We start from the raw sequence: 27225 nt of genomic DNA on the forward strand, positions 1-27225 counted from the left end.
TGAAGGGCTCTCTCTTATATATTTCTCTATATATCTTCTCCCTAAATTCACAGTATTTTCTTTTTGTGTATATATATTACATACACGCATGCACATACATACACACACACACACACATATATGCATGCTTTATATTAGAGGCAGTGAAAAATCTGACACATTTTCAACCAGAAATAGTTTTTTGACAAAAAGGAAAATTTTGGGGGAAAAGAGAACTCACAAAATACAATTATGCATTTTTGACTAGCTTTTCCTTACCTAACATGGAAGTATTATCCCTGCTTAAAGTGTTAACCTCATCTCTGTTTTAGCTATAGAGCAAATGTGGCACTTCCATAGCGGTACAGTATACAAAATGAAGTGCTCTACAAGAGGAATATATCACCTGCTAAGCAGGCATATGAGGGAAATTTAAGGACAGAGGGGTAGGCTCAGCAGAGAATTTCTTTGTCTTTGTTTGTTAGGTAACATACAGTAATTTTGCTGGATCTAACAGTCAGCAATTTATAGCAATTAAGTTGGGTTGTGGGTTTTTTTGCCCCCTCCCCAGTGCTTTATTCTGTCATGTATCTTTAAACAAATTACAATAACAAATAAACTGCAGTCACTCAAGTGAGAGTTTGTTCTTATTTGCTTATCGCACAGCACATAAAATAAACAGCAGCTAAACCAATTCAGTCTAACCCTTTTAAACTTAATTTAAAACCTGGATTCAGATTACCAAGGCTGTTCCATTCAATTTTACTTCACACTGCATGGTCCTGATTTGACAGATCGTTTAGGATTTATTTTTACTATGTTACTGCTGTAAAATAGCTGATAAAAACACAGCTGTGTTTTAAATATTACTGAATTCATAGTCAGCTATAAAAACACAACCTGTTTTTCCCCACTATGTCACTCCAAGTCTTTTCCTTACCCCAACATCACTAGCAACAGAATAGATTAAATTAAAAAACTTGACTGACATTTCATAAAGCACCAGCAAGTGATATATTGTCATTTCCACTCACATTATGTAAGGCTTATCAAATAAAGAAAATTGCAGCTTTAAACAGTTCTAAATGAACCATGGGCATGCATTATTTAGCATGCCTTATTAAAAGTATCACTAAAACAGTTACTAGTTCCTTAGTAAGTGGCATTTTTTCCTAAGTCATTCCTGAAAAGCATATAATTGTATCTCACTAATAGAATTCCTAACTCCAGAAAACTTATCAATACAATTATCACAAGTAATCATTTCTGTTGATATTTGCATTGGGGAATCTATAAATGATGAATATAAAAAACAGACAAAATAATTAATGTTATGAACCTGAATGTTTAAAACTGCCATTGTAAATATCTCAGGGATATAAATTTAATAATGAGAGTGTGTCTGGGCCAACTGACAAATTGTTGAACTGCCAGATTCATAAAATCTAGAAACATCACTGGGTATGGGTGTTAAGATGATGTGGAGTGTTTCATATTTACCAAATAACTCATTGATTAACTTCATATCCAACTGGCACCTAGTTCTTTAACCATTGGATATTTATTCCCACTTTCAAATCTATAAAAACAAAAACCAGAACATATTTTTCCTTTTAAATGGAAACTGGGCCAGAGGTCATGTTTCTCCCTATTATTTAAATAATAAAAACATATTCTCAAAATGTCAAATTTGTTAAGAAACACTGTTTTCTTTTTGTTGAGAGTGAGATATGTATAGTAAGTATTTACTAATAATATCCTTCTTATGCCAAAACATCGTTACCTTCTCAGACACCGGGAGTGGAAAAGCTTCACCGTTCATTTCTGTCAATGCCTTGTTCTTCCATTGAGCCCACCATGGTCATGTTCCTGCATAAAATGTCCCAGCATCTAGTCGATGGTTGATCTCTAGGTCGAATTGATCTTGGTTATGTTTTCATTATTTTTTTCTGGCATCCCATCATCTATTTGTCTTCTACAGTATTCTTGTCATTTCAATCTTTTCAATTGCAGCCAGTCCCATACCCTGATTTTATGTCCTACTCTCCTTCTAACTCTCTTCATTTGTCTGAAAATTATTCCACTTTACACCTGCCATCTTCCAAAGAACTCACATCTCTATCGTCTCAAGCCTCCTGACGGCTGTTTCATGTAATATTAAAAGTAACATTTTAATGTAAAAATAATCTGTCACTCAGCAAGCTTCCCCTTTTCATTTCCAAGCCATACTCCTGGATTATAGTCAGAAGGGCATTTTGAAAGAGACTTGCTAAAAATCAGTCATATGTCTCAATTTGGTTTTCAACTAATATTTTTTTAAAACAACACCTAGGATTACTACATAACTGAAAGATTCAAGGGGAACTATTTTTCTCTTTTTTTTTCCATTTTGGGTAAAAATTTCAAAAGTTCCAAACAATTTAGAATCCTAATTCCCATTGCAAGTTAATGACTCTTTTGCTGTGGGAGACAGGTTTCTACATCACTTGGGTGCTTTTGGGTGGAGTGGCCTGCCCAGGCAGAGCATGTTGGAGCCTTAGTATATTTCACTGTTTCACTGTAGTCAAATTCCCTTATTGGGATATATGACAGCACTTTTGAAATACTCAGTTACACTGTTCCATTATAGTCAGGTTTTCTTTTTTCTGTCATGCAACTGGGAACCTGGCAGGCTTGAAAGCCCTGGCCTGTGGATGCCCCAGGCCTGGGCTTCCCTGACTCTAAGGCAGTACACGTAGTGTGACTCCCACAGAGGTACAGACCCTGTGAAGTGCTGATATAAAACTCACATTCTTGTCAGTTTCATGGCTGTTATGGAATAGCTGTGCTGAAACTGATGTGTTTCAATTGTTTGCAGTGTTGTAGCTATATTGGTCCCAAGATATGAGAAAAAACAAGGTAGGTGAGGTAATATCTTTTACTGGCCCAAATTCTGTTGGTGGAAGTACAAACTTTTGAGATTCACAGAGCTCTTCCTCAGTCAGGGGAAGGTAACCAGAGCGTCCAAGATGAAACAGATTGCTAAGCATAATGAGTTTGCACATGTTTTAGGAAGCCACTTAAAATGAAGTGGTCAGTTAACACCTCTACAGTCATAGGACAAAGGACATTTTACATGCTTCCTAAGATACACAGACAAGGGAAACCATGCAGACCCATTGTATCTGGCCGCTGTATTCTTGTGAAAGAAATATCAGAACTCACAGAAACCACCTTCAAACTACTCACCACACAAAGGGCCAGTTTCCTGCAGGACACAACCCACTTCCTCCAGAAACTCCACAACCTTAATAACCTCCCTCAGAAAACCATCTTCGCCACAATGTATGTTCCTTCCTATACACCAATGTTCCTCACCACAACAGCATTACTACCTGCCTCAAATCTACAAGACAATGAACAACATTCAGAAATCCACCCCCCAAGCACATTGCCAAAATCATCCATTTCATCCTCACCCATAACAACTTTACATTTAACAACAAACACTTTGAACAAAACATGGGAACAGGCATGGTTGCTAGGATGACTATCCAATATGCCAGCCTCATCATAGGCCACCTCGAGGAAGAATTTCTGAAAAAATGCACCACAAAACCAATGATATACCTGAGACACATTGAGGATATTTTCATCCTCTAGACAGATGACCCAAGTTCCCGCATAGATTTCCACCACAACTTCAACAACTAGCACCAATCCATCAAACTCTCCCTAGAACACCAACATCAACTTCCTGGACTCCACGATCAGCTCCAAGAATGGAAACCTACAGACAACTACATACAAGAAACACACAGATCATCACACTTACCTTCACAGATCCAATAACCACCCCAAACACATCAAGAAATCTGTTACCTAGAGCCAAGCACTCAGATACTGCAGAATATGCTCTAAATAGAAAGTTTAGGATACATAACTTAACACTCTAAAAACCGCGTTCACCAAACAAGGATACTCAACCAGAGAAGTAGATTGCACCAGGGAATGGGCCACACACATACCACAAGAGAACATGCTTAAAAAAAAAAAAGACCTACAAGACACCCCCAGCTGTAACCTGTCACCCCAGACTGGAACCCATACAGGGTATAGTCAAACAATTACAAACCATATTAGGTGGGGACCACATCCTGAATAAATCTTTCCCAACCCAAACCCCGCCCCACACACATCCCCCAGTTTTGGCCTTCAAACAGTCCCCGCCTCAGCTAAGCTCATCATCAGAAGAAAGCTCCCCACAGATCAGGATACACCAACTCGAAGTGGCAACAGACCCTGTCGGAACAGATGCAAAACCTGCAGACATATTTTTACTGCTACAATGACCAATTCCCCCCACAGCGCAACTATCAAGATCCATGGGTCCTACAAATGCTATCATAACATGTTGTGTATGTCATCTAGTGAAATGCTCTGAAACAACGATGTGGGTGAAAATAGACAAGCAATACACTCTCAAAGGAACTCATACAGAAAAATGATGAAAGACAAAAAGCACCCTATTACCTATGGTTGAACACTTTTCATAAAGTTGATCCCTCTATATCTGACCTCTCAGCCCTCATTCTCAAAGGAAACCTGTACAAGATGTTCAAAAGATGAGCCAACCAACAAAAAATACATAACTCTGATGGACACTAAAAACCACGGACTTAAAAGAGAAACTGGTTTTATTGCTCATTATAAAAATTTGCAATACACCCTGCTGCCTATTACACCTCCTTTTGTCCGATAACTGCAGAGGTGTTAATGGCCCACTTCATTAAATGGTCTTCTACAACAGTGGTTCTCAAACTAGGGGTGCCGCTTGTTCAGGGAAAGCCCCTGGCGGGCCAGGCCGGTTTGGTTACCTGCTGCATCCAGAGGTTCGGCCGATCGTGGCTCCCACTGGCTGTGGTTCACCGCTCCAGGCCAATGGGGGCTGCGAGAAGGGCAGCCAACACATCCCTTGGCCCACGCCACTTCCCACAGCCCCCATCGGCCTGGAGCAGTGAACCGCGGCCAATGGGAGCCGCGATCAGCCGAACCTGCAGATACGGTAGGTAAACAAACTGGCCCGGCCCGCCAGGGGCTTTCCCTGAACAAGTGGTGCCCCTAGCTTGAGAACCACTGTTCTATAACCTGTGTGAACCCTGTATGCTTAAAAGGCTGTCCCAACTTGTATTTAGCTTACTTGAGAATACTGATTCATTTTTAACACTTACAACAAGTCTTTACATCCATCATTCCTGCACATACAACCGCATTTTGAAACACATAAGAACAGCTATACTGGGTCAGACCAAAGTTCTATGCAACCCAGTTTCCCGTCTTCCAACAATGGTCCTTACCAGGTGCTTCAGAGGGAACATAACAGGTAATCATCAAGTGATCCATCCCCTGTCACCTATTCCCAGCTTCTGGCAATTGGTTAATTGCCATTGATGGACCTATCCTCCATTAATTTATCTAGTTCTTTTTTGAATCCTATTATAGTCTTGGCCTTCACAACATCCTCTGACAAACAGTTCCACAGGTTGACTCTGTGTTGTGTGTTTAAAATGTGTTTAAGGAAAACTTAAGGACCTTTTCAGCTTTTCACATTTGTTTAATGATCAAAGAAGTGGAGTGTATGATTCCTCCAATTCTTTACTGAGTTAGGCAGCGTACACATCTTTTGTCTATCTATGTGAGAAGTTCTGCAATTTGTAGAAAATTGTCTAACCTCTCATCTCAGCCATCTCCTCTTTTCATCTCCTCAACCTTCTTCATGTTTAGTCTTTTATAATGCTCAATTGCATGGTACATAAAAATCTATATTTCTCGTCCTTGTTTTCAAGGCACTTCATCACAACCTCTGCCTGCACCTTTGACCTGGTCGCATTTCATATTTTTCCATGCCCTTCCATCTCTCCTATTGATACATATCAGAGCAAGTGTCTATATACGTGCAGGAGTATGGTCGTGAGACGCCTCTTTTATGCATAGCTGGTGAGCCCTGTACACTCCTGTCAAGGTTCCTTCCCCACTCTGAACTCTAGGGTACAGATGTGGGGACCTGCATGAAAACCCCCTAAGCTTATTTTTACCAGCTTAGGTTAAAACTTCCCCAAGGTACAAACTATTTTACCTTTTGCCCTTGGACTTTATTGCTGCCACCACCAAGCATCTCACAAATATATAAAACAGGGAAAGAGTCCGCTTGGAAACATCTTTCCCCCAAAAATCCTCCCCAAGACCTACACCCCCTTTCCTGGGGAAGGCTTGATAAAAATCCTCACCAATTTGCATAGGTGAACACAGACCCAAACCCTTGGATCTTAAGAACAAAGAAAAATCAATCAGATTCTTAAAAGAAGAATTTTAATTGAAGAAAAAAAGTAAAAGAATCACCTCTGTAAAATCAGGATGGTAAATACCTTACAGCGTAATCAGATTCAAAACATAGAGAATCCCTCGAGGCAAAACCTTAAGTTACAAAAAGACACAAAAATAGGAGTATACATTCCATTCAGCACAGCTTATTTTACAAGCCATTAAACAAAACAGAATCTAACGCATATCTAGCTAGATTACTTACTAAGTGCTAAGACTCCATTCCTTTTCTGTTCCTGGCAAAAGCATCACACAGACAGAGAGAACCTTTGTTTCTCCCCACTCCAGCTTTGAAAGTATCTTGTCTCCTCATTGGTCATTTTGGTCAGGTGCCAGCAAGGTTATCCTAGCTTGTTAACCCTTTACAGGTGAAAGGGTTTTTCCTCTGGCCAGGAGGGATTTTAGAGGTGTTTACCCTTCCCTTTATAATTATGACAACTCCACAAAAAACTTGTATAGCATAACTCTTTTGCTTTCCTCCAAACAACTGAATGGCATTTGATTTGCCCAGTCTCTATTCCCTTCCAGTCTGACACTTTGAATCCGAGCTCAAACACTGTAAAGACTTGGATCATTTAGATAAACAAAATAGTCTGCTCCAGTGCCTTAGAGATACAAGAATCTTTGGTGTTCTCCTCTGGGGAAGGAAATCTTTCAAAGATTCTTTCACATCTGTGTGTGTAATGCAAAGTCCCTGGGTGAGAGTGTAACATAGGGAATCCCTTATACCAACCGGCAGAGGGCATAAGGGATGCATAGGAGTTTACAGGTGTACCTTGGGTCTGATATCTACATAATAGTATGTCAAAGGGTGGCATGTGAGATCTCGGCAAATAGCCAGTAATGCATTGGTTGTACTAATCACTGTGAGATGTATGGCTGGATTATATTTATTTAAGGAGCTATTCATCTATACTAAAAACTATGTTATTAAAGTATGTAAGTTAAGACAAGTCACCAGAAGGCGATAAACAGGTTCTGTTCAGGAAAGGGCTAGGAGACACCTATCTCCATGGCTAACCATTGTGTAGCATGTATCTTACAATGTGAGTCTATTTATATATGGAGCCAAATATACAGGACAGAAGTCTACTGGGGTGGGAGTGGGGGGAATGCGACAACAAACAGCAGTTGGGGACAGGGATGGTAAGGTGTGCATCTTGTTTACGAGTAAAGACAATGAATTGATTGAATACATAGGGGTACACAGGTGTACCCAGTATCCTTCACCTAGGGGAGAAGCTGCCAGTGTGCTTATCTTATGAACAGCGATCACAGCCACTCTGGTGGTTAATCACTGGGAAAAAGACTTTGGGCGAGCTAAACTTTATTAGAGCAGGAAAGTATCCTGTTAGTTAAGTCTAAAGTCTAGCAGGCATAGTATAATTGTATTTTATATGTAACCCAAAGTTTCCATTAACTCTGCCTGGTTCTTCTCTAGTCTCTGTTCTTTATTTAACAAAGTTATATTTGTTCTCACTGTCAACATATCTAAGTACTGGTATGCTCAGTGAGTGGTTATTCTGAGGTGAAATTGGTAAGCTGGTGTGTACTAATCCTTTTGGGAGTAGCACATTTGTAAATACTGTGAGCATCCAGCGGAAAAGGAACTGGACACCCAAAGGGGGATGCTCGGAGGGTTTGGAGGTTGGAGCATGCCTAGTCCTTGCCAGAAGAGGGACAGCAGAACCTGCATAGGCTGAAAAAGGAGTGTAAAGCTCTCTGGAGTGGCTCACCACTGTGAGTGCCTACCTCAGAGCAGACTATCAGAAACCATGGCAGATAGCCCAAACTGGTGGTATGTTCTATGATTAGATTTCACCAAGCCAATAACAAATGTGAACTCATGGATCTCTATACCAGTCTTACCAGGGTCTCAAGTCTATTGTTGACCTATTGATCAAATATGATCTTGTTCTTGAAGAACTCATAAAAAAGCCAAGAGATTGACAATGTATCTCAGGCCAGAAATTCAAAATGAGATAATGCAGTTGCTATCAGGCAAGGTTACAGAAAGTATTGTTAATGCCATTAAGGATATTCCATTTTACTCAAAGATAATGACATGACTCAGGACTTATCCAAAGTAGACCAATTAAATCAATTTTTTCTTTGGTAAAATACAAAAAAAAAAAAAGGCAATGCTGCCAAAATATTAACACGAGTTTTCTAGGGTTTCATGAAGTAAGTGGTCAATCAGGTGCTAATCCTTGAAAACAATATTATTAAGTGTATTGAAGACAGAAATCTAGAAAAATCAGAAGTACAAGGGTAGGGATACAATGACGCTGCAAATATGAGTGAAATCTATTTAGTTGTACAAGCAAAAATTGCAGAGAAACAACTGAACACAAGGTGTGTACTGTGCTGCGCACAATCTTAATCTAGTGTTAATAATTCAGTATAGACAATCACAGAACTTAAAAACTTATGATTTTGTTGAGCGATTATATACTATTTTATCCAGTTTTCCTAATATTTGGCTCTGCATGCATGCATGCATGCATGCTTGTTTCTAACATCCCTGTCACTGTATCCACTGTTGAATGTTCTTTTTCAATGCGGAAATTGATTAAAAACTATCCTTTCACTAAAAGGAAGCAAGAACAGTTATCAGGACCTAACAGTTCTTTCAGTAGAAAATGAATAAGCAAGAAAAGTTGATATATCTAGAACAACTGATCTATTTGCTGACCAAGAAGGTAGAAAACAATGGTTTTAGTTAAATTTTGCATAAGTGTGTAAATGGAACATTTCTTTGTATAGATTGCTTGCATGTTACGTGTGTATTTATGGGAAAGATGTGTATGCTATTATTTTCCAAGATGGCAAAAATAAGCAAAATTTTAGTTTTCAGAATCAGGAAGGAGGCCCCTTTGGTCAATTGTTTATTATTTTTGTTTACATAGCCCTCAAACATGTTCTGGATGCTTTATAGAACAAATGAGAGATTTTTGATGTGACCAGGATAACACCTGTTAGGGAGGGAATAGGGAAGGAAGGAAGGATGGAGGAGAACACATGGCTATTCACAGTTTAGATAAGTGAATCATATGACCTGACACATATAGATGAGAAGTTATACTAGTATTTTAATGTCTGGCAGGTTCTGCAGAAATAGATATAGTTAGTTTCCAAAAACTTGCCATCTCTGACCCAGGGACAATTCTATTCATGTTTTTCTTCCCATTCAGACCCTTCCACTCAATGGGCAGGGGATTACTCAACTGGCCAATTTTAAGGCTTTTTTGCGCTGTGTACTGTAGTCAGGCCTTTGTGTTTGTGTGGTTTTTTAAATGGATTTAATGTCAATGCAGAAGGAGAAAAGTACATTGTGTGAACAGCTATCCAGGCGTTCCCCTCCATCTTTTTGTGTATGTAAACTGCCCAGTTAACCAGTCCAGTAGTAGAAGAAATATCCATGACTACTCTGACTTACCTTATGACAACACATGGACAATTTTTAGCAGTGCTTCAACTTTTTGGCATGTGCCTGCTAACTCTCTCTTTTTCAGTTGTTTTCTAGCCTGCTGGCAAAGTGGTTTCCATTAAAAAGGAAATCTATCTAAAAACAATTTTTCTCATTGCACTATTATATTCCAGTGTGAGGAAAATATGCTGTAGTCCAATTAACTTAAAATATATTTTTATGGCAGTGTAGCAAAGCTACCTCAAAACTACACACTAGCTAGACTTTCACGGTGCTACCAGAATTCCTCAAATGACATCATAGAATCTGCTCTGCAATTCTATTCCATGAAGTATCACTTGAGCACTATACTTTTAGTGATGTTGTTTGAAGCCTGCCACAACTGTTCAGAAAAGTGAATAGTCAACGAAATACAAGACCAAGTCCTTTTTGAAATTTCCCCAGCCTGAGTCATGTATCTCTATTAGAAATGCCACTTTGTTCAGCAAGTACATAATTACTTGACAACAGTTGCTAATGCATCTGAAAATATTAAGGAAAGTAATTGCAAAATTAGCTGAACATGGAATTTAAAATGCAGCAATCCAATGTCTCTACTTATACAATTCAGTGTATCTTTTGAATAATTTCTCTGAGGAGTGGGGGAAAAAATCACTCCATTACAGAGGGCCCACGCAAGGCTCTGCAGTTCATTTAGTCCTTGCACTACTTTTGAGAGGCTTTTAGGGCTTCATCTGACTCTTCTTCAAAGGTATGGTTCACTTAGGTACAGAAGGTGTACTTAATTTCATTCCAGTTTTTAAAATAGTCAGTTCCACTGATATTCCCTATACCTAAAATTGGAAATACTGCTAGAATTAGTAATATTTCTCAAACAGAAGGTATTTGAGAGCACCCTATAGAGTATCAAAAAGAAAAGTGTTTTCAGATTGATGCTCAGTTAAAGGGACACCATTAACTTAAAAAAGTTCAGACAGAAGTGTTAATTTTACCAACTATTATTACAGAAAAAGATTACTACAATTGAAAGATTTGAAAAAAAAAAGTCACATTTTCTCCTTGTTTTCAATTTAAGAAAATACATGGTGTTTCCTTGCTCCTCCAAACTGAATATACATACACTGGATATGGTTGAAATTTTTGTGAGATTTGTCTTTATTATTAACTTAATAATTGGGATGTTTTCTTCTTTTTTATAAATTTCACTATTTAAAGTACTTCCATATAGATTAATAAAGCTTTCAATCAAAGATACTCTTGACAGAAACTATTAGAGATGGGAATGGATTAAGAATTTGGGCTATTCTGGTCCAGATATAGTGGAATTATAAAAAACAAAAAGTCAGTACCTGCCAGTCATTTCTATTCTATGCCAAATGTTGGCAATCACCACTTTAATTGTGACCACTATCTGCTGTACTCATACAGAGTGAGCAAATCATTTTTTTGTTTTGGGGGCCAAACTGAAAAAAAAATTCAAGTCAGTTACAAATGGATTTTCTTTTTTTAATTTTCTCTCTCATCAAACTGAAAGACATTCATGATGGAGGGAGGGTGTATCGAACGAAATATTGTTTGACTCAAAACAAGTTTTCTTTTTTTTTCTTTTTGATTGCTTTGTTTCATTTTGAGGTGGTTTATACCCTCATTTTAAAATAAAATTAGCTAAATTTCTAAATGAAATGTTATTTTGAAACACAAAGTCATAAGATTTCAATTCAGAAATACTGAAACTAAACAGTCTGGTTTTTAAAAAAAATCTAGCAAAACCTATTCACCAATTTTGATCTGTATTCATGAATATGTTTGAATATGTTTGGCTGACCCCAAACTGCATTTTTTGATCAATAAACTATGAATTTACATTTTTTTTGCCCAGATTCACTTATATCACTGTAATATCTGAGCACCTCACTGTCTTTAATGTATTTATCCATACCAAACCCCTCAGAGGTAGGGAAGTACTATGAATCCCACTTTATACAGGGCTACAATTCCACCACTGCACAGGTTTATATTTTAGATAAAACATTATAGTTTAATGACATTAAGAAAAATAACTGTCAGTTAACGCAGAACTAGTGAAATCAACAAACTACTTTAGCATTACCTATAACCATCCTAAAACAAAAAAAAAAATTCTATTTCATCACTATCTTAGTATTTTGTATTTATATTAATGCATATATGGATTTATTTTCTCCATTAATTCGCATTTTGTACCTCTGCAAAATGGAGCTGGAAAATCCCATGATGCACCATTTCCAGGACTCACAATACATGTTAACATCGCATGGCCCTCCAGGATGTAGCCTGAGATACAGCTATATCTAATTTTGTCTCCGATATTGAACCTTGATCCATGAAGCACTCCTTTAGGTATTTCTCCCGGGTTTCCACAAGTGTGGCTAGGTAGAACTGTTGAAATAAAAAGAACAAGAGAAAAAAAAATTACAGTTAAATCTTACAGGAAAACAGATAATACATATTACATTGTAAGTGACATATAATCCTTACTGAATCACTGTTAAACGCCATTATTTTTTTCTACTTTGATTTCTAATATAAAAAACCTGTAATTAGATCGTGGAACGCATTTCCACAAGAGGTAAGATTTACTATGGATTTCACAACTACATTTCAAACTCAATCCTTGGATTTAGCATTCTCTCAATAAGTTCTTCACACATCCATTGACTCACACAGACAAACAACAAAATACTGTATAAATCAAGCTAATTCTCCCACAAGCTGGGACAGAATATTTTTAAATACTCCAGACACTGTCAAATAGATAGTCAGGTGATGACACAATAGAGACGATATTCCATGTATTAGAAGAGCTATTATTTTTTAAGAAATAGCCTGTTCAATCTTGTTGACATCAATCTAGGGGTAGACAGAAAATAGGGAAATGACTAAAAAAAATGGTGTTAGACTGGGGAGAATGGACAGAATTCTTACTTTTTTTGCTGAAAAATCTCTACCATTTGAAAGCATTGCTTTTTTTATGCAGATTGTTTAAACTACACATCTATTTTAGTAATTAATCCATCAACCTACAAAACAAGACCACTGGTTTGGTGACCTGGCAGTGGTCTCTATTTATATGTCTGTTCTTTTAGCAACGAGGATATAGGACCGGAACGGTCCTCCTGCATCTAGTCCAATCCCCTGCTATCAGAGTCAATCTCAAAACAATACAGCTGAAATTGTTTAAAATATTTAGTGTTGGAATTCTGTGTGTATATTTGACAGCTGTATCCAATGGAGTATCCATGCAAATGTATGAAACATCAGAGTACATGACAGAAATGCATTCAGCAGAAAAGTAGGAGCAAGGAATGGTTTAGTCTAATTCATGCTCAGCTTCCAAATCTGTGTGCGGTGGTGGGAAAATCGTTTAACCTCTCTGTTCAGTTTCCCCACTTGCAAAATAAGGAATCTCACAGAGCTGTTGAGAGGATTAATTAGTTAATATTTGTACAGCACTTTGGAGACATAAAGCACTACATCAATGCTAATTATGTCCCACTGCATTAGACAAGTGCATTTGCTGGATGCATATCGCAAGTTGTTCATCAGTATAGCCGTTAGCAGCATTACATTGAAATGGTCATAACTACATTTAACTCAAAACCCCATCAGCATATAGAAAACAAGTTCAGATCATAGGTCCAAACTTTAAAGAATGCATTGATTTCTAAAACATTAAAATACTACTACTTTGCACTTATGCAGTTCTTTTCACCAGATGCTCTCAAAGCACTGTACAAACATTAAATGTGGTAATTAAGTCATGCAACACTCTGTTGAGATAGGCAAATATTCTGCTTATTTTATAGATAGGTAGGTAAACTAAGCTACAAAGAGGTTATATGATTTTCTAAAAGCAGTGCAGTGAGTCAGTTGCAAGGCTGGGAATAAAACCTCCTGTCTCCTGCTTGAACCAATATGTCACAGTAAAGTTATGTGCAACCAAAAAGCTAGAAATTTAATTGTTTCCAGAATGAAGACCACACTTACAGAAAACAACCAGAAGATGTCTTCAGATCAACCTAATTTCATAGGGTATGTCTACACTACGAAATTAGGTTGAATTTATAGAAGTCGTTTTTTTAGAAATTGGTTTTATATATTCGAGTGTGTGTGTCCCCACAGAAAATGCTCTAAGTGCATTAAGTGCATTAACTCAGTGGAGTGCTTCCACAGTACTGAGGCTAGAGTCGACTTCCGGAGCGTTGCACTGTGGGTAGCTATCCCACAGTTCCCACAGTCTCCGCTGCCCATTGGAATTCTGGGTTGAGATCCCAATGCCTGATGGGGCTAAAACATTGTCGCGGGTGGTTCTGGGTACATATCATCACGCCCCCGTTCCCTCCCTCCCTCCCTCCGTGAAAGCAAGGGCAGACAATCGTTTCACACCTTTTTTCCTGAGTTACCTGTGCAGACGCCATACCACGGCAAGCATGGAGCCCGCTCAGCTCACTGTCACCGTATGTCTCCTGGGTGCTGGCAGACGCGGTACTGCATTACTACACAGCAGCAGCCACCCATTGCCTTGTGGCAGCAGATGGTGCAATAAGACTGGTAGCCATCATCGTCATGTCCGGTGTGAGGTCGATCAGGAGCGCCTGGGCAGACATGGGCGCAGGGACTAAATTTGGAGTGACTTGATCAGGTCATTCTCTTTAGTCCTGCAGTCAGTCCTATCGAACCATCTTATGGTGAGCAGGCAGGTGATATGGATTGCTAGCAGTCCTATTGCATCATCTTCTGCCGGGCAGGCAAGAGATGAGGATGGCTAGCAATCCTATTGTACCATCTTCTGCTGAGCAGCCATGAGATGTGGATGGCATGCAGTCCTTCTGCACCGTCTGCTGCCAGCCAAAGATGTAAAAGATAGATGGAGTGTATCAAAACAAGAAATAGACCAGATTTGTTTTGTACTCATTTGCAAACCCCCCGCCCCGTCCCCCGTCTAGGGGACTCATTCCTCTAGGTCACACTGCAGTCACTCACAGAGAAGGTGCAGCGAGGTAAATCTAGCCATGTATCAATCAGAGGCCAGACTAACCTCCTTGTTCCAATAAGAACAATAACTTAGGTGCACCATTTCTTATTGGAACCCTCCGTGAAGTCCTGCCTGAAATACTTCTTGATGTAAAGCCACCCCCTTTGTTGATTTTAACTCCCTGTAAGCCAACCCTGTAAGCCGTGTCGTCAGTCGCCCCTCCCTGCGTCAGAGCAATGGCAAACAATCGTGCATCTGAGTTGAGAGTGATGTCCAGAGCAGTCAAAATGGAGCACTCTGGGATAGCTCCCGGAGGCCAATACCGTCGAATTGTGTCCACAGTACCCCAAATTCGACCCGGCAAGGCCGATTTAAGCGCTAATCCACTTGTCAGGGGTGGAGTAAGGAAATCGATTTTAAGAGCCCTTTAAGTCGAAATAAAGGGCTTCATCGTGTGGACGGGTGCAGGTTTACATCGATTTAACGCTGCTAAATTCGACCTAAAGTCCTAGTGTAGACCAGGGCATAGAATCATAGGACTGGAAGGGACCTTGAGAGATCATCTAGACCAGCCCTGACAGGTGTTTGTCTAACCTGCTCTTAAAAATCATTAGTGATGGAGATTCCACAACTTCCCTAGGTAATTTATTCCACTGCTTAACTACCCTGACTGTTAGGAAGTTTTTCCTAATGTCCAACCTAAACTACTGCTGCTGCAATTGAAGCCCATTGCTTCTTGTCCTAGCCTCAGAGGTTAAGGTGAACATTTTTTCTCCCTCCTCCTTGTAACAACCTTTCATGTACTTGAAAACTGTTATCATGTCCCCTCTCAGTCTTCTCTTCTCCACACTAAACAAACCCTATTTTTTTCAATATTCTCTGAGTTCATGTTTTCTAGACATTTAATCTTTTTTTTTTTTTTTTTTTTGCTCTTCTCTGGACTTTCTCCAATTTGTCCACATCTTTCCTGAACTGGACACAATACTACAGTTGAGGCCTAATCAGTGCAAAGTAGAGAGGAGCAATTACTTTCCATGTCTTGCTTACAACACTCCTGCTTATATATCCTGGAATGATGGGTGGTGGTTGTTTTTTGCAACAGCGTTACACTGTTGACTCCCATTTAGCTTGTGATCCACTATAACCCCCAGATTCCTTTCTGCAGTACTCCTTCCTAGGCAGTCATTTCCCGTTTTGTAGGTGTGCAGCTGACTGTTCCTTTCAAAGTGAAGTATTTTGCATTTGTCCTTTATTGAATTTCTTCCTATTTGCTTCAGATCATTTCTCCAGTTTCTCCAGATAGAATAAAAATTCAAAACAATCCTCCCAAGCACTTGCAATCCCTCCCAGCTTGATATACTCCACAAACTTTATACATGTACTCTATGCCATTATCTAAATCACTGATGAAGATATTGAACAGAACCGGACTCAGAACTGATCCCTATGGGACCCCACTTGATATGCCCTTCCAGCTGGATCTGAACTACTGATGCTTATTCTCTGTGAACAGTTTTCCAATCAGTTATGCATCCACCTTTTAGTCTCCATAGAGATTGTATTTCCCTAGTTTGTTTATGAGAAGGTCATGCAAGACAGTACCAAAAGCCTTACTATAGTCAAGATACACTACACCTACCACTTCCCTCCATCCACAAGGCTTCAGAGTAGCAGCCGTGTTAGTCTGTATCCGCAAAAAGAACAGGAGTACTTGTGGAACCTTAGAGACTAACAAATTTATTTGAGCATAAGCTTTCATGAGCTACAACCCACTTCATCAGAGGCATGCAGTGGAAAATACAGTAGGACGATTTTATATACACAGAGAACATGAAACAATGGGTGTTACCATGCACACTATAACGAGAGTGATCAGTTAAGGTGAACTATTACCAGCAGGAGAGAAAAAAAACCTTTTGTAGTGATAATCAAGATGGGCCATTTCCCGCAGTTGACAAGAATGTGTGAGGTCAAAGAAAGCTATTAGGTCAGTTTGACATGATTTGTTCTTGACAAATCCATGCTGACTGTTACTTATCACCTTATTATCTTCTAGGTGGTTGCAAACTGATTGCTTAATTATTTGTTCCACTATCTTTCTGGGTACTGAAGTTAAGCTGATGGTCTGTAATTCTCTGGGTTGTCCTTATTCACTTTTTTATAGATGGGAAAATATAGTGTCATTTTCCAGTTCTCTGGAATCTGCCCTGTCCTTTTGAGATAATCTCTAATGGCTCAGGAGCCTCAGTAAGTTCCTTAAGTATCCCAAGATTATTTAATCAGGCCCTGGTGACTTGAAGACATCTAAGTAATTTTTAGTGTGTTCTTTCCCTATTTAGGACTCAGATCCTTCCTCATTGTCACTGGTATTCACTATGTTAGATGTCCAATCGCTACTAACATTTCTGGTGAAAAGTGAACCAAAAAAATTCATAGATTTTGTGATGTTTGTTTAGGTTGCACTTATTTATGGTGAAAAAATGTAAGGAAAGTCATATATTTAATTACATGTAGAAAAATGTAATCACTAAAAGTGATGTATTTCACATAAATACAAGTTGAGGTCATTTTACAAGCTTAGAGTAATTGGCTGTGAATATAAACATTATAATGCATTACCACTTAGACTGATTTGTAAATTGGGTAACAAATGCATTATACATTAACAAGCAATTCTATAGCTTTCCAAGTTAAGAGAGTTATACTGACAAAGATAACGATTTTAGCAATGAGTTTTGTTAGAAAATGGTTAGGGAAAACCAGAGCTGTCTTTGATCATGCAAGACAGAACAGGTCAAACTTGCAGCAGTCCCTTTGTTTATTTCTCAGGACTTTTATTACATGGCTTGGATTCAGATTTATTACATGGCTTTGTAGCAAGAGCCTACCTGTTATTTTTCAAATGCAATTCTTAATACACAGAGTACTATAAAGGTTGAAAAAAATGGGCATATTTAGTCCACAGAAGAGAACACTCAGGGTGGGATTTGATAACAGTTTTGAAATAGGTAAGTTTATTGTAAAGAGGACTGATCAATTGTTCTCTATGTCCAAGGGTACAACAAGAGGCAATTAGCTCCATTTGCAGCAAGAGCGATTTAGGTTAGATATTGAGAAAAACTTACTATAAGGTTAGTTAGACACTGGATTAGGTTACCAAGGGAGATTGTTGAATCCCTGTCATTGGAGGTTTATAAGAACAGATTAGACAGACACCTGTCAGGGATGATCTAGCTGTACTTGGTCCTCTGTCAACACAGGGGGCTGGACCCCTCGAGGTTCCTTCCAGCGCTACATTTCTATGACTCCATAATCTGATGCAGTTTCAACATAGATCAATTTCTGTAGTACTGTTCGTACAACTCAGTTTCTAACACAGTTTTAAAGAAAGGGTATGCTAACTAAAAAGTGCACTCATCATAGGTATCTTTTTTTCTTACAAACTGCATTCTCAAGTAATAAGGTATCATAGCCAGTCTAAGGGTTATTTACACACCTGCCAAATACATAATGGCTGGCACTAGCTAACACCTGTCAAGATCATATGGCACCAACTCCACCTGCTCTCCATGTAGAAAAGCTATTCTAAGGATGACTTTTGTCAGACTATGGAGTTTTCCTAACTCTGCATCTGTGAAGAACTACTAGAAATAATGGGGCCTGATTCCTTGAGGATGGCACATATTTTGCAAAAACCTCTCGAAAATAGTAAAAGATGAGTGATCTGAGAATGACAGTCAAGCTCAATAAAATATGTAATAGTTCACAAGATGCCACTGCTTGTCAAGATGAATAATTGGATTACATTATTTATGATCTTCCTAAAAATGTCAGCAAAGTAAATTTAAATAGCTGCACAGGTCCATCTACACAATTTTTACTGTTTTGAGGTGTGCACATAAAATGTATTACGCCTCTGAAGCTTCATAAAAAATATGTAACACAGTGGTACCTTTGATTATTTAAATTCCAGCTGATCAAAGCTATCATATGCAAAGGTCAGAGATCTACCTTAAGGTTTGACTTCAGCAGATAAGGGAGGTGGATAGAAGCTCCTCAATAAAAGGTCATTCACCTGCTGTGTTAATAAGGTCTACAGAAGAAATGCTGTTTCCTATACAATTTACCAACTGTGCATCCACTCACATGTAGAGCTTATAAACTCTGCAGGCTCCTGGATCCTCATTTATGAAAGCCCTTAATTATCTGAAGTTATTTAGTATCCACTGTGACATTGAGGACAGTCAAGGTAGTACTACATTGAAGATAAAGGCTTTTAGGAACTGAGCTGACTTATTATTGTTCTTGAGAAACTTTTCCTACATTTGACTTACTGCACAGAACTGTGTTTCTTTTGGATGAAAGTCAATAGATAGAGCCTATGTGGTTAAAGCATCAGAATAATACTGGTGTTTAATAAGCAGAAATATAGTTAAATTTGATGGCTAAAGTGTAATCCAAGGAGTTCTACAGTCCCATCTCCTGGGACCATCTTCAGTTTTAGGATTGGGGCATTGCCCAGGTAGACTACAGGCCTCAGTTCAGAGCAAAATGGGGCATTGCATGCTGGGACCCGTTGTCTCTAGAAACCACATTGCCATGTGAAGAAAGCTGTACTTTGTTCCATTTTTGTGCACCCCAAAAAGCTCCTATCAAGTTGTCATTGTGACCCCTGCATGGACAAAGTTTGGGCTCCCCGAATTGTAAACATTAGCTATCACTCTAATTATGCTCACAGAAAATTCGTTCAGTAAAACTATGTAAATACATATGGTAACAATTCAGTGAGATAATTAGGATGTCATATCAATCGTTTAACCCAACCTTTTAAATCATTAGATGCAAGTTATATTAAAACCCTTTCCAAGGAAAAAGTGAAAAATACAATGTTAAAATAGAGCATTAGTACTCATTAATGTAAAGGCTACACCACATAAGGTCTGCAAAAATTTAGCTGAGGACTGGCAGCGTTTTTTAAGAGTGCATACAATAAATGAAACTTCATTAAATACATTTATTTGCAAACTAGGTCTCTGATGGCCTGTGTCAGTCTGTTTACATTTCGCCTTTTTGATATTCTCTCTGAAGCTTAAGAAAACGAAACTCCAAGTATATGCACTATATAAACCACTATAAACATGAACTAACAGAATCTTAAATGTGTTAGTTTGTTCCCTGCCTGGAGATGAACTCTGTGCTTTCGTTGCTGGGGATTTTCTTACATTTAAAAATCTGCTTTTACTGTTTCTGAGGATTGCCTTTAAATCTTTTACTATACCCACTTAGTTTCTTTACCAGCTACTTGAGAATACTGGTCACATATTCCCCATAACACAAGAAGAATTTCAAACAAACACCAACATGGATTATGGCATATTGAAATCACAGTACATATCATGGCTTCTTGTAATGAACACAATCAACTACTGTGATTCTAATCTATATATGTTCTACTGCTTTCATCACTGTAATATCTGAGCATCTTTCACTTGTCCATTAAGCAATGCGATTCCACATCTGTCACATGTTGTTTGTTCTCACAACCTTTCCTCAGGGGTAGGAGTGAGTGCAGTGGAGTGTTTGGTTTTGATAATGTTTTAGGGGAGTTTTTTGTTTTTTACATATTGCTATGTATTTATGCTAGAAAAGGCAATAGTCAAAGAAATATACCTTTCACTTGAAAAGGAAGGAGGTGAGTTTTGAGATAGACCAAATGTCATTAACTTTAAATGGGAATTGGGCATCTAAATGCATTAAAAGGACTTTGAGAAGCAACAACCCAAATGCTTGACTGCTGCTGAACATATCAGGAGTCCAGGAGAGCTGGCTGTATTTTAAAGAATCCTTATTGAGGTTATAGGGACAAACCATCCTGATGTGTGGAAAGAATAGTAAATATAGCAGGCGACCAGCTTGGCTTAACAGTAAAATCCTTGCTGCTCTTAAACACAAAAAAGAAGCTTACAAGAAGTGGAGGACTGGACAAATGACCAGGGAAGAGTATAAAAATATTGCTCAGGCATGCAGGAGTGAAATCAGGAAGGCCAAATCACACTTGGATTTGCAGCTAGCAAGAGATGTTAAGAGTAACAAGAAGGGTTTCTTCAGGTATGTTAGCAACAAGAAGAAAGTCAAGGAAAGTGTGGGCCCCTTACTGAATGAGGGAGGCAACCTAGTGACAGAGGATGTGGAAAAAGCTAAGGTACTCAATGCTTTTTTAGCCTCTGTCTACACAAACAAGGTCAGCTCCCAGACTACTGCACTGGACAGCACAGCATGGGGAGGAGGTGACCAGCCCTCTGTGGAGAAAGAAGTGGTTCAGGACTATTTAGAAAAGCTGGACGAGCACAAGTCCATGGGGCCAGATGCGCTGCATCCGAGAGTGCTAAAGAAGTTGGCGGATGTGATTGCAGAGCCATCGCCCATTATCTTTGAAAACTCATGGAGATTGGGGGAGGTCCCGGACGACTGGAAAAAGGCTAATGTAGTGCCCACCTTTAAAAAAAGGGAAGGAGAAGGATCCGGTGAACCACAGGCCAGTCAGCCTCACCTCAGTCCCTAGAAAAATCATGGAGCAGGTCCTCAAGGAATCAATTCTGAAGCACTTAGAGGAGAGGAAAGTGATCAGGAACAGTCAGCATGGATTCACCAAGGGCAAGTCATGCCTGACTAATCTAATTGCCTTCTATGACGAGATAACTGGCTCTGTGGATGAGGGGAAAGCAGTGGACATGTTATTCCTTGACTTTAGCAAAGCTTTTGCACGGTCTCCTACAGTATTCTTGCCAGCAAGTTAAAGAAGTATGGGCTGGATGAATGGACTATAAGGTAGATAGAAAGCTGGCTAGATTGTCGGGATCAACGGGTAGTGATCAATGGCTCCATATCTAGTTGGCAGCCGGTATCAAGTGGAGTGCCCCAAGGTTGTCCTGGGGCCGGTTTTGTTCAATATCTTCATTAATGATCTGGAGGATGGTGTGGATTGCACCCTCAGCAAGTTTGCAGATGACACTAAACTGTGAGGAAAGGTAGATATGCTGGAGGGTAGGGATAGGATACAGAGGGACCTAGACAAATTCGAGGATTGGGCCAAAAGAAATCTGATGAGGTTCAGCAAGGCCAAGTGCAGAGTCCTGCACTTAGGACGGAAGAATACCATGCACCGTTACAGACTAGGGACCGAATGGCTAGGCAGCAGTTCTGCAGAAAAGGACATAGGGGATAAAGTGGACGAGAATCTGGATATGAGTCAACAGTGTGCCCTTGTTAGCAAGAAGGCCAATGGCATTTTGGGATGTATAAGTCGGGGCATCACCAGCAGATCAAGGGACGTGATTGTTCCCCTCTGTTCGACATTGGTGAGGCCTCATCTGGAGTACTGTGTCCAGTTTGGGGCCCCACACTATAAGAAGGATGTGAAAAAAATTGGAAATCATCCAGCGGAGGGCAACAAAAATTATTAGGGAACTGGAACACATGACTTATAGGAGAGGCTGAGGGAACTGGGATTATTTAGTCGTGGAAGAGAAGAATGAGGGGGGATTTGATAGCTGCTTTCAACTACCTGAGAGGGGGTTCCAAAGAGGATGGATCTAGACTGTTCTTAGTGGTAGCAGAAGACAGAATGAGGAGTAATGGTCTCAAGTTGCAGTTGGGGAGGTTTAGGTTGGATATTAGGAAAAACGTTTTCACTAGGAGGGCAGTGAAGCACTGGAATGTGTTACCTAGGTAGGTGGTGGAATCTCCTTCCTTTGAGGTTTTTAAGGTCAGGCTTGACAAAGCCCTGGCTGGGATGATTTAGTTGGGGATTGGTCCTGCTTTGAGCAGGGGGTTGGACTAGATGACCTTCAGAGGTCCCTTCCTACCCTGATATTCTATGATTCTGTGATATCAGGTATATTCTGAGTCTGAAAATGATTTCAGTGGCATGTGGTGTAACATATCCGGCTATGCAGATGTCATGACCATCAGCTACACTATGTTCATGAAACACTGGGGACAGAGTCCAGAAGGCTCCAAAAATGGAAGCTTCTACCTCCATGTAGGAGCACCTAGGTTTTATCATCTGTAAGATGGCCAGCAGCGACATATGTTGCAGTCGGTACATCTCAGCAACAACACAGAAGGTAGACCAGCAACAAATCAACAAAGATGGTCATACCTATTGAAGGAAGGGAGGTGCGGGGGGCAGGGGCCTGGGAATTTGTCGAGGGAAGAGGATTGGTGCAGGGCTGTTATCCCGATACTTTCTTCCCTCTACATAATTATTATATAGAGCAACCATTCTCTGTTTTTTCTCCTCAGTGATTTCTGTAGCTCCATGAGGATTTATTCTATATCTGCTCCTCTGCTGCTGTTACTGTAAAGATAACAGTAAGGAAGCTTTCCTGAACTCAAGCTGCTGAACAGGCAGTCCTGTCTCATTTGTGCTGTGTAATAGCATGGCACCCACTGTTGACATTCCTGCATGTACCCCAGAGCTTGACAGTACTGCAGTCAGCCATTTTGTAGGTTCAGTCACTGCCAGCTAAAAATCAAACTTCACATAGCTTGGAATGATCTTTGGCCTTTGTGAGACAAGACCAGACAGCTGCATAATTGCAGTTTAATTAGAATGGGAGGATTGGACAGAGAGTGAGTCAATAGTAACTTTGGTTTTAGGTGCCCCTACCATATTGTTTTTTGGCTAGAAATGTTTTGAGATAATGAGTAGTTTGTGGATTTTAGGCAAATTAGTGACCCAGTAGAGCTTATTAAGCTGATGCACTAGGAGTCACTACAGGTTATGTCAGTGGTCCCCAAACTTTTGAGAGTCACGCCCCTCCCACCCCTTCCCCCTGTCCATGTCCCTCCCCACCCCCTGGAGCTTGGGCCCAGAGCGGGGCCATAGCTCAGGGGATGTGGACAGGAGTAAGGGGGCAGAGGCTAGGGCTGCAGCTGGGAGTGGGTCTTGGGCTGGGCATGGGTCAGGGATGGAGCTGTGACTCGATGGAGCTCTCGATGAGAGGATGATATCTCTCTGCCAAAGGGCTTCATTGGTGAGTTTTTAAATTTCTGAGGAGCCCAATTCTTGCCCTGTAGATTTTCCCACAGAAGTGAAGGTGTAATCTTGGAGGAGACACAGTTGTTGTCTGAAGTGTTGTGCCCTTTCTTTCCTCCTTTGTTGCTTCTCTGTCTCATGAGCACATCTGTTCTCCTCAAAGCGAGCTGTGGCTTGGTGTATGGTGTGGTGCCACTATGTTCTGTTCCGCGCCAAGTCCTCCCAGTTTGTTGGGTTGATGCCTCCCTTTTTAAGATGTACTTTCAGTGTGTCTTTGAAATGACCTGAGCTTCCATACTACTGACGTTGGCAGCAAAGAAAACGCTGATGTTAGTGCGCCAGTCTTCCCAGCTGATCCTGAGAATCCTCCTAAGGCAGAACTGCTGGAACCACTCCAGCTGCTTGAAATGTTGTCTGTAGGTTACCCAGGTCTCACACCCTTAGAGAAGGGCGGGAGGGATGACAACTGCCTTGTAAACCAAGATCTTGGTACCTGTTTGTAGATCTTTATATTTGAAGACTCATTTGAGTAGTCTTCCAAAAGATGTTCTGGCACAGGAGATCCTGTATTCAATTCAATGGAAGACCTTTTATTGGTAATTTGTATTATCATAGACCCTAGGAGCCTTCTTTCTAATAAAGAGAGACATCAGAATTCAAAGGAGACAGAAAAAATGATGAGGTTATTCCCTGCAGTACTGGCAGTGTCTGTGAAGACCTATCTGACACTATGAGCACAATCATGGCTTCTTGCAGAAAAATATGCCAGACAGACAAAAATCACATTAAACACCATCAACCTGAGAAGCACAGATCTTACAGCTGATTATTCCATTGGGGCAGGACTTAGGTTTGCAAAGGAAAAAGAGTCATGGCCAGTGTTCCCTCTATTTTTTCCATCCCCGTGTGGAATGAATTGTGTAACGTGCACCATATCGAGGTAATGTGCAGATGTGCACCACCAGTAGAAACAAAAAACCTAGATATAATATATCTTTTTAAAAAGTTACCAGAAGGATAATTACTCCAGCCAGGACAGGTTAGGCATTTTAGAACTCACTAAACAACGAACAACAAATTAAATTTAAGCATAAGAGAGAAATTAAAATTATGAAATGCATAGACCAGTCAAAAAACTAAAACGACACACTTTGAACGTATCAAGTAACAACAACAATAATACAAGTGTGTGTTGGTGAGGCGAGTGTGACAGACACACCGTGTGTGCATGTATGTGTGTGTGTGAGAGCAAGAGAGAGAGAGAGAGAGATATGCTGCCCCTTTTAGTACACTGCCCTTTTAAGTAGATCAGCACTCAGCAGTCTGAAGCCTGTTTGTTCTGACACAACCGCTGCCAGCAAGCTCCCTCCATCCTGATTTCTGTCCTGAGCCCTGCCGTGTGCCCTGCCCCCGACTCTGTGGAGATGGGGTACAGGGGTGGGGGGAAGGGACACCCTGACAACTGTGCTCCTCCCCCCACTCCCTACTCTGCACAGCAAGCAGGAGGCTCCTGGGAGCAGCTGGCCAGGGGCTCCAAGGCAGAGAGCAGGAACAGCATGGCAGTGGGAGAGGACACCTGAAGTGCACGACACTTGATAGCTTGCTGGGTGGCCACCCAGCCACACAGCTTAGAGGGAACTTAGGTCAGGGCCCAATTATACAGAGGCCCAGAGATCTACAGGGATCTATTGAGACACCTTGTGGTATCATGAATAGGTATCAGTATAGAAAACCTGGGGCCAGCCTCTGTGTTCTTGCCCAGCCCCATCTCCTTGAGGACAGCAGGATAACATGAGGGCTAAATCTAGGAGTGACAAATATTCCCTGTATTTTATAATTAGTGAATTGCATCATGCAGATTCATAGACCTCACCTAAAATGGTATGAGTTATTTTAACTCATGATTTGCCAGTGTTAGTTCTTAATAAGTTTAGGTGAATGCTGCAAAAACGTGTTAATGTTTTTTAAACAAATCCACCCATCTAGCTTCATAGTGTCTTTCTGTTCACTGTCCACAATTCATTGCTTGGCAGCAATGTAACTAAAAGATCCAATTTCAAGCTCCAGTTCAGAGAAGCACCCTCACTCAGGGCAGCACTTAAATTTTTAGCATGTATTTAAGTCTTACAGAAGTCAATACTGAAGTGCTGTACTGCTTAGAGATGGACTTAAGAACATACTCAAGTGATTTCCTGAATTGACGCCTTAAGGAAATACTGCAGACAGTTGGCAGAAAGTGACTTTCAACTGTCAGCTGTGAGAATTTACCCTGCAAACCTGATTCTAAAGAAGTACTGGCACCCAATCAGGGAGAAGATAGCTGCCATGTAATTTGCATGCCTAATAAAACAACTTGAATTTTGACTATAGAAACATTCAACAAATTACAAACTAAAGTATTTGGTAAATAATTCCAAGCAATGACTCAACTGAGAAATTGCCAATTTGTGAAAAGAAAAGGCAATTTTTTTCAATAAAATATCCATATTTTCCTTTCTTCTTCATATGCAGGATATTTTGTAAAGGGTGAGAGACTCCAAGGAGCAGTGATGTCAGTTTCCCACAGCACATGTGTAAGGGTGTGGATAGACATTGTGTGTCCCCTTGCAGCCCAGTGAAGGACTGCAGGTGTTCCCCACCTTAATTTCCCCTGGTTGGGCAGCAATTGGTTTGCTTTAACAGCCTGGCAAAGAGTAGACAACACACAGCAAGAAAATAGTATGTCCCTGTTTTAATAAGGCTTCAGGACAGGTGCAACTATAAAAAACAATTAAAAAAACCCTTGCTCTGGACCCTGGTTGAGAGCTCCCAAACTTAAAGTGCATAACACCAAGTCTCTCAATCTGGTAGGGCTGGTCTCCTGGAACCTGAGAGAAACAGCCACCACTGCAGCCTGCATAGCTTCTACACCTAAGCCCCCTTGTTCAGGTTCCTCTTCCTGCTTATACACCCTAGCCCCAAGGAGAGGACAGGCTGTCCAACCTGTAGGCTCCAGCCTGTCCTGTAAAGGAGTAGTACACTCCTTCACAATGTCTATTACATAACAACCTACAGTTAAATTTGTTAGGCTCCAGTGTTATTCAGTCAAACATGACATTAAATATCACAACTGTTTTGACAGGTATCGATTTCTTTTCTAAGGTTTACCTTCAGTTTGGCTCTGACTTCTATAGTACAGATATGTTGCAGGTTTTTGAGTGACTTAACTGTGAAAACATACTGCTTTAAATAATTAAGGGTTATAGTACAGAATGCCACAACACTATTTGTTCAGCTCAAGCTACCTTTAAACGTCACTATTACTAATGTTTAACTTTCAGTTTTATCAAGTGACCTTCTATATTTGGACTAAAAAAATATGCCTATATACGAACTGTCTTATATACTCTCTGACAGCAAATT

General features: G+C 40.0%; 1 protein-coding gene across 1 annotated transcript in view; it reads right to left on the minus strand.

Moving 5' to 3' along the window:
- Positions 1-27225, minus strand: part of CSMD1 (CUB and Sushi multiple domains 1) — a 1960312-nt gene that overhangs the window by 1089988 nt on the left and 843099 nt on the right. Inside the window, exon 4 of the mRNA XM_074947791.1 lies at positions 11993-12187. Coding sequence (XP_074803892.1) covers positions 11993-12187 — 195 coding nt within the window. The remainder of the gene's footprint in view (positions 1-11992; positions 12188-27225) is intronic.

This window comes from Natator depressus, chromosome 3 (genome assembly GCF_965152275.1).
Source record: "Natator depressus isolate rNatDep1 chromosome 3, rNatDep2.hap1, whole genome shotgun sequence".
In the NCBI taxonomy this organism is placed as follows: Eukaryota; Metazoa; Chordata; order Testudines; family Cheloniidae; genus Natator; species Natator depressus.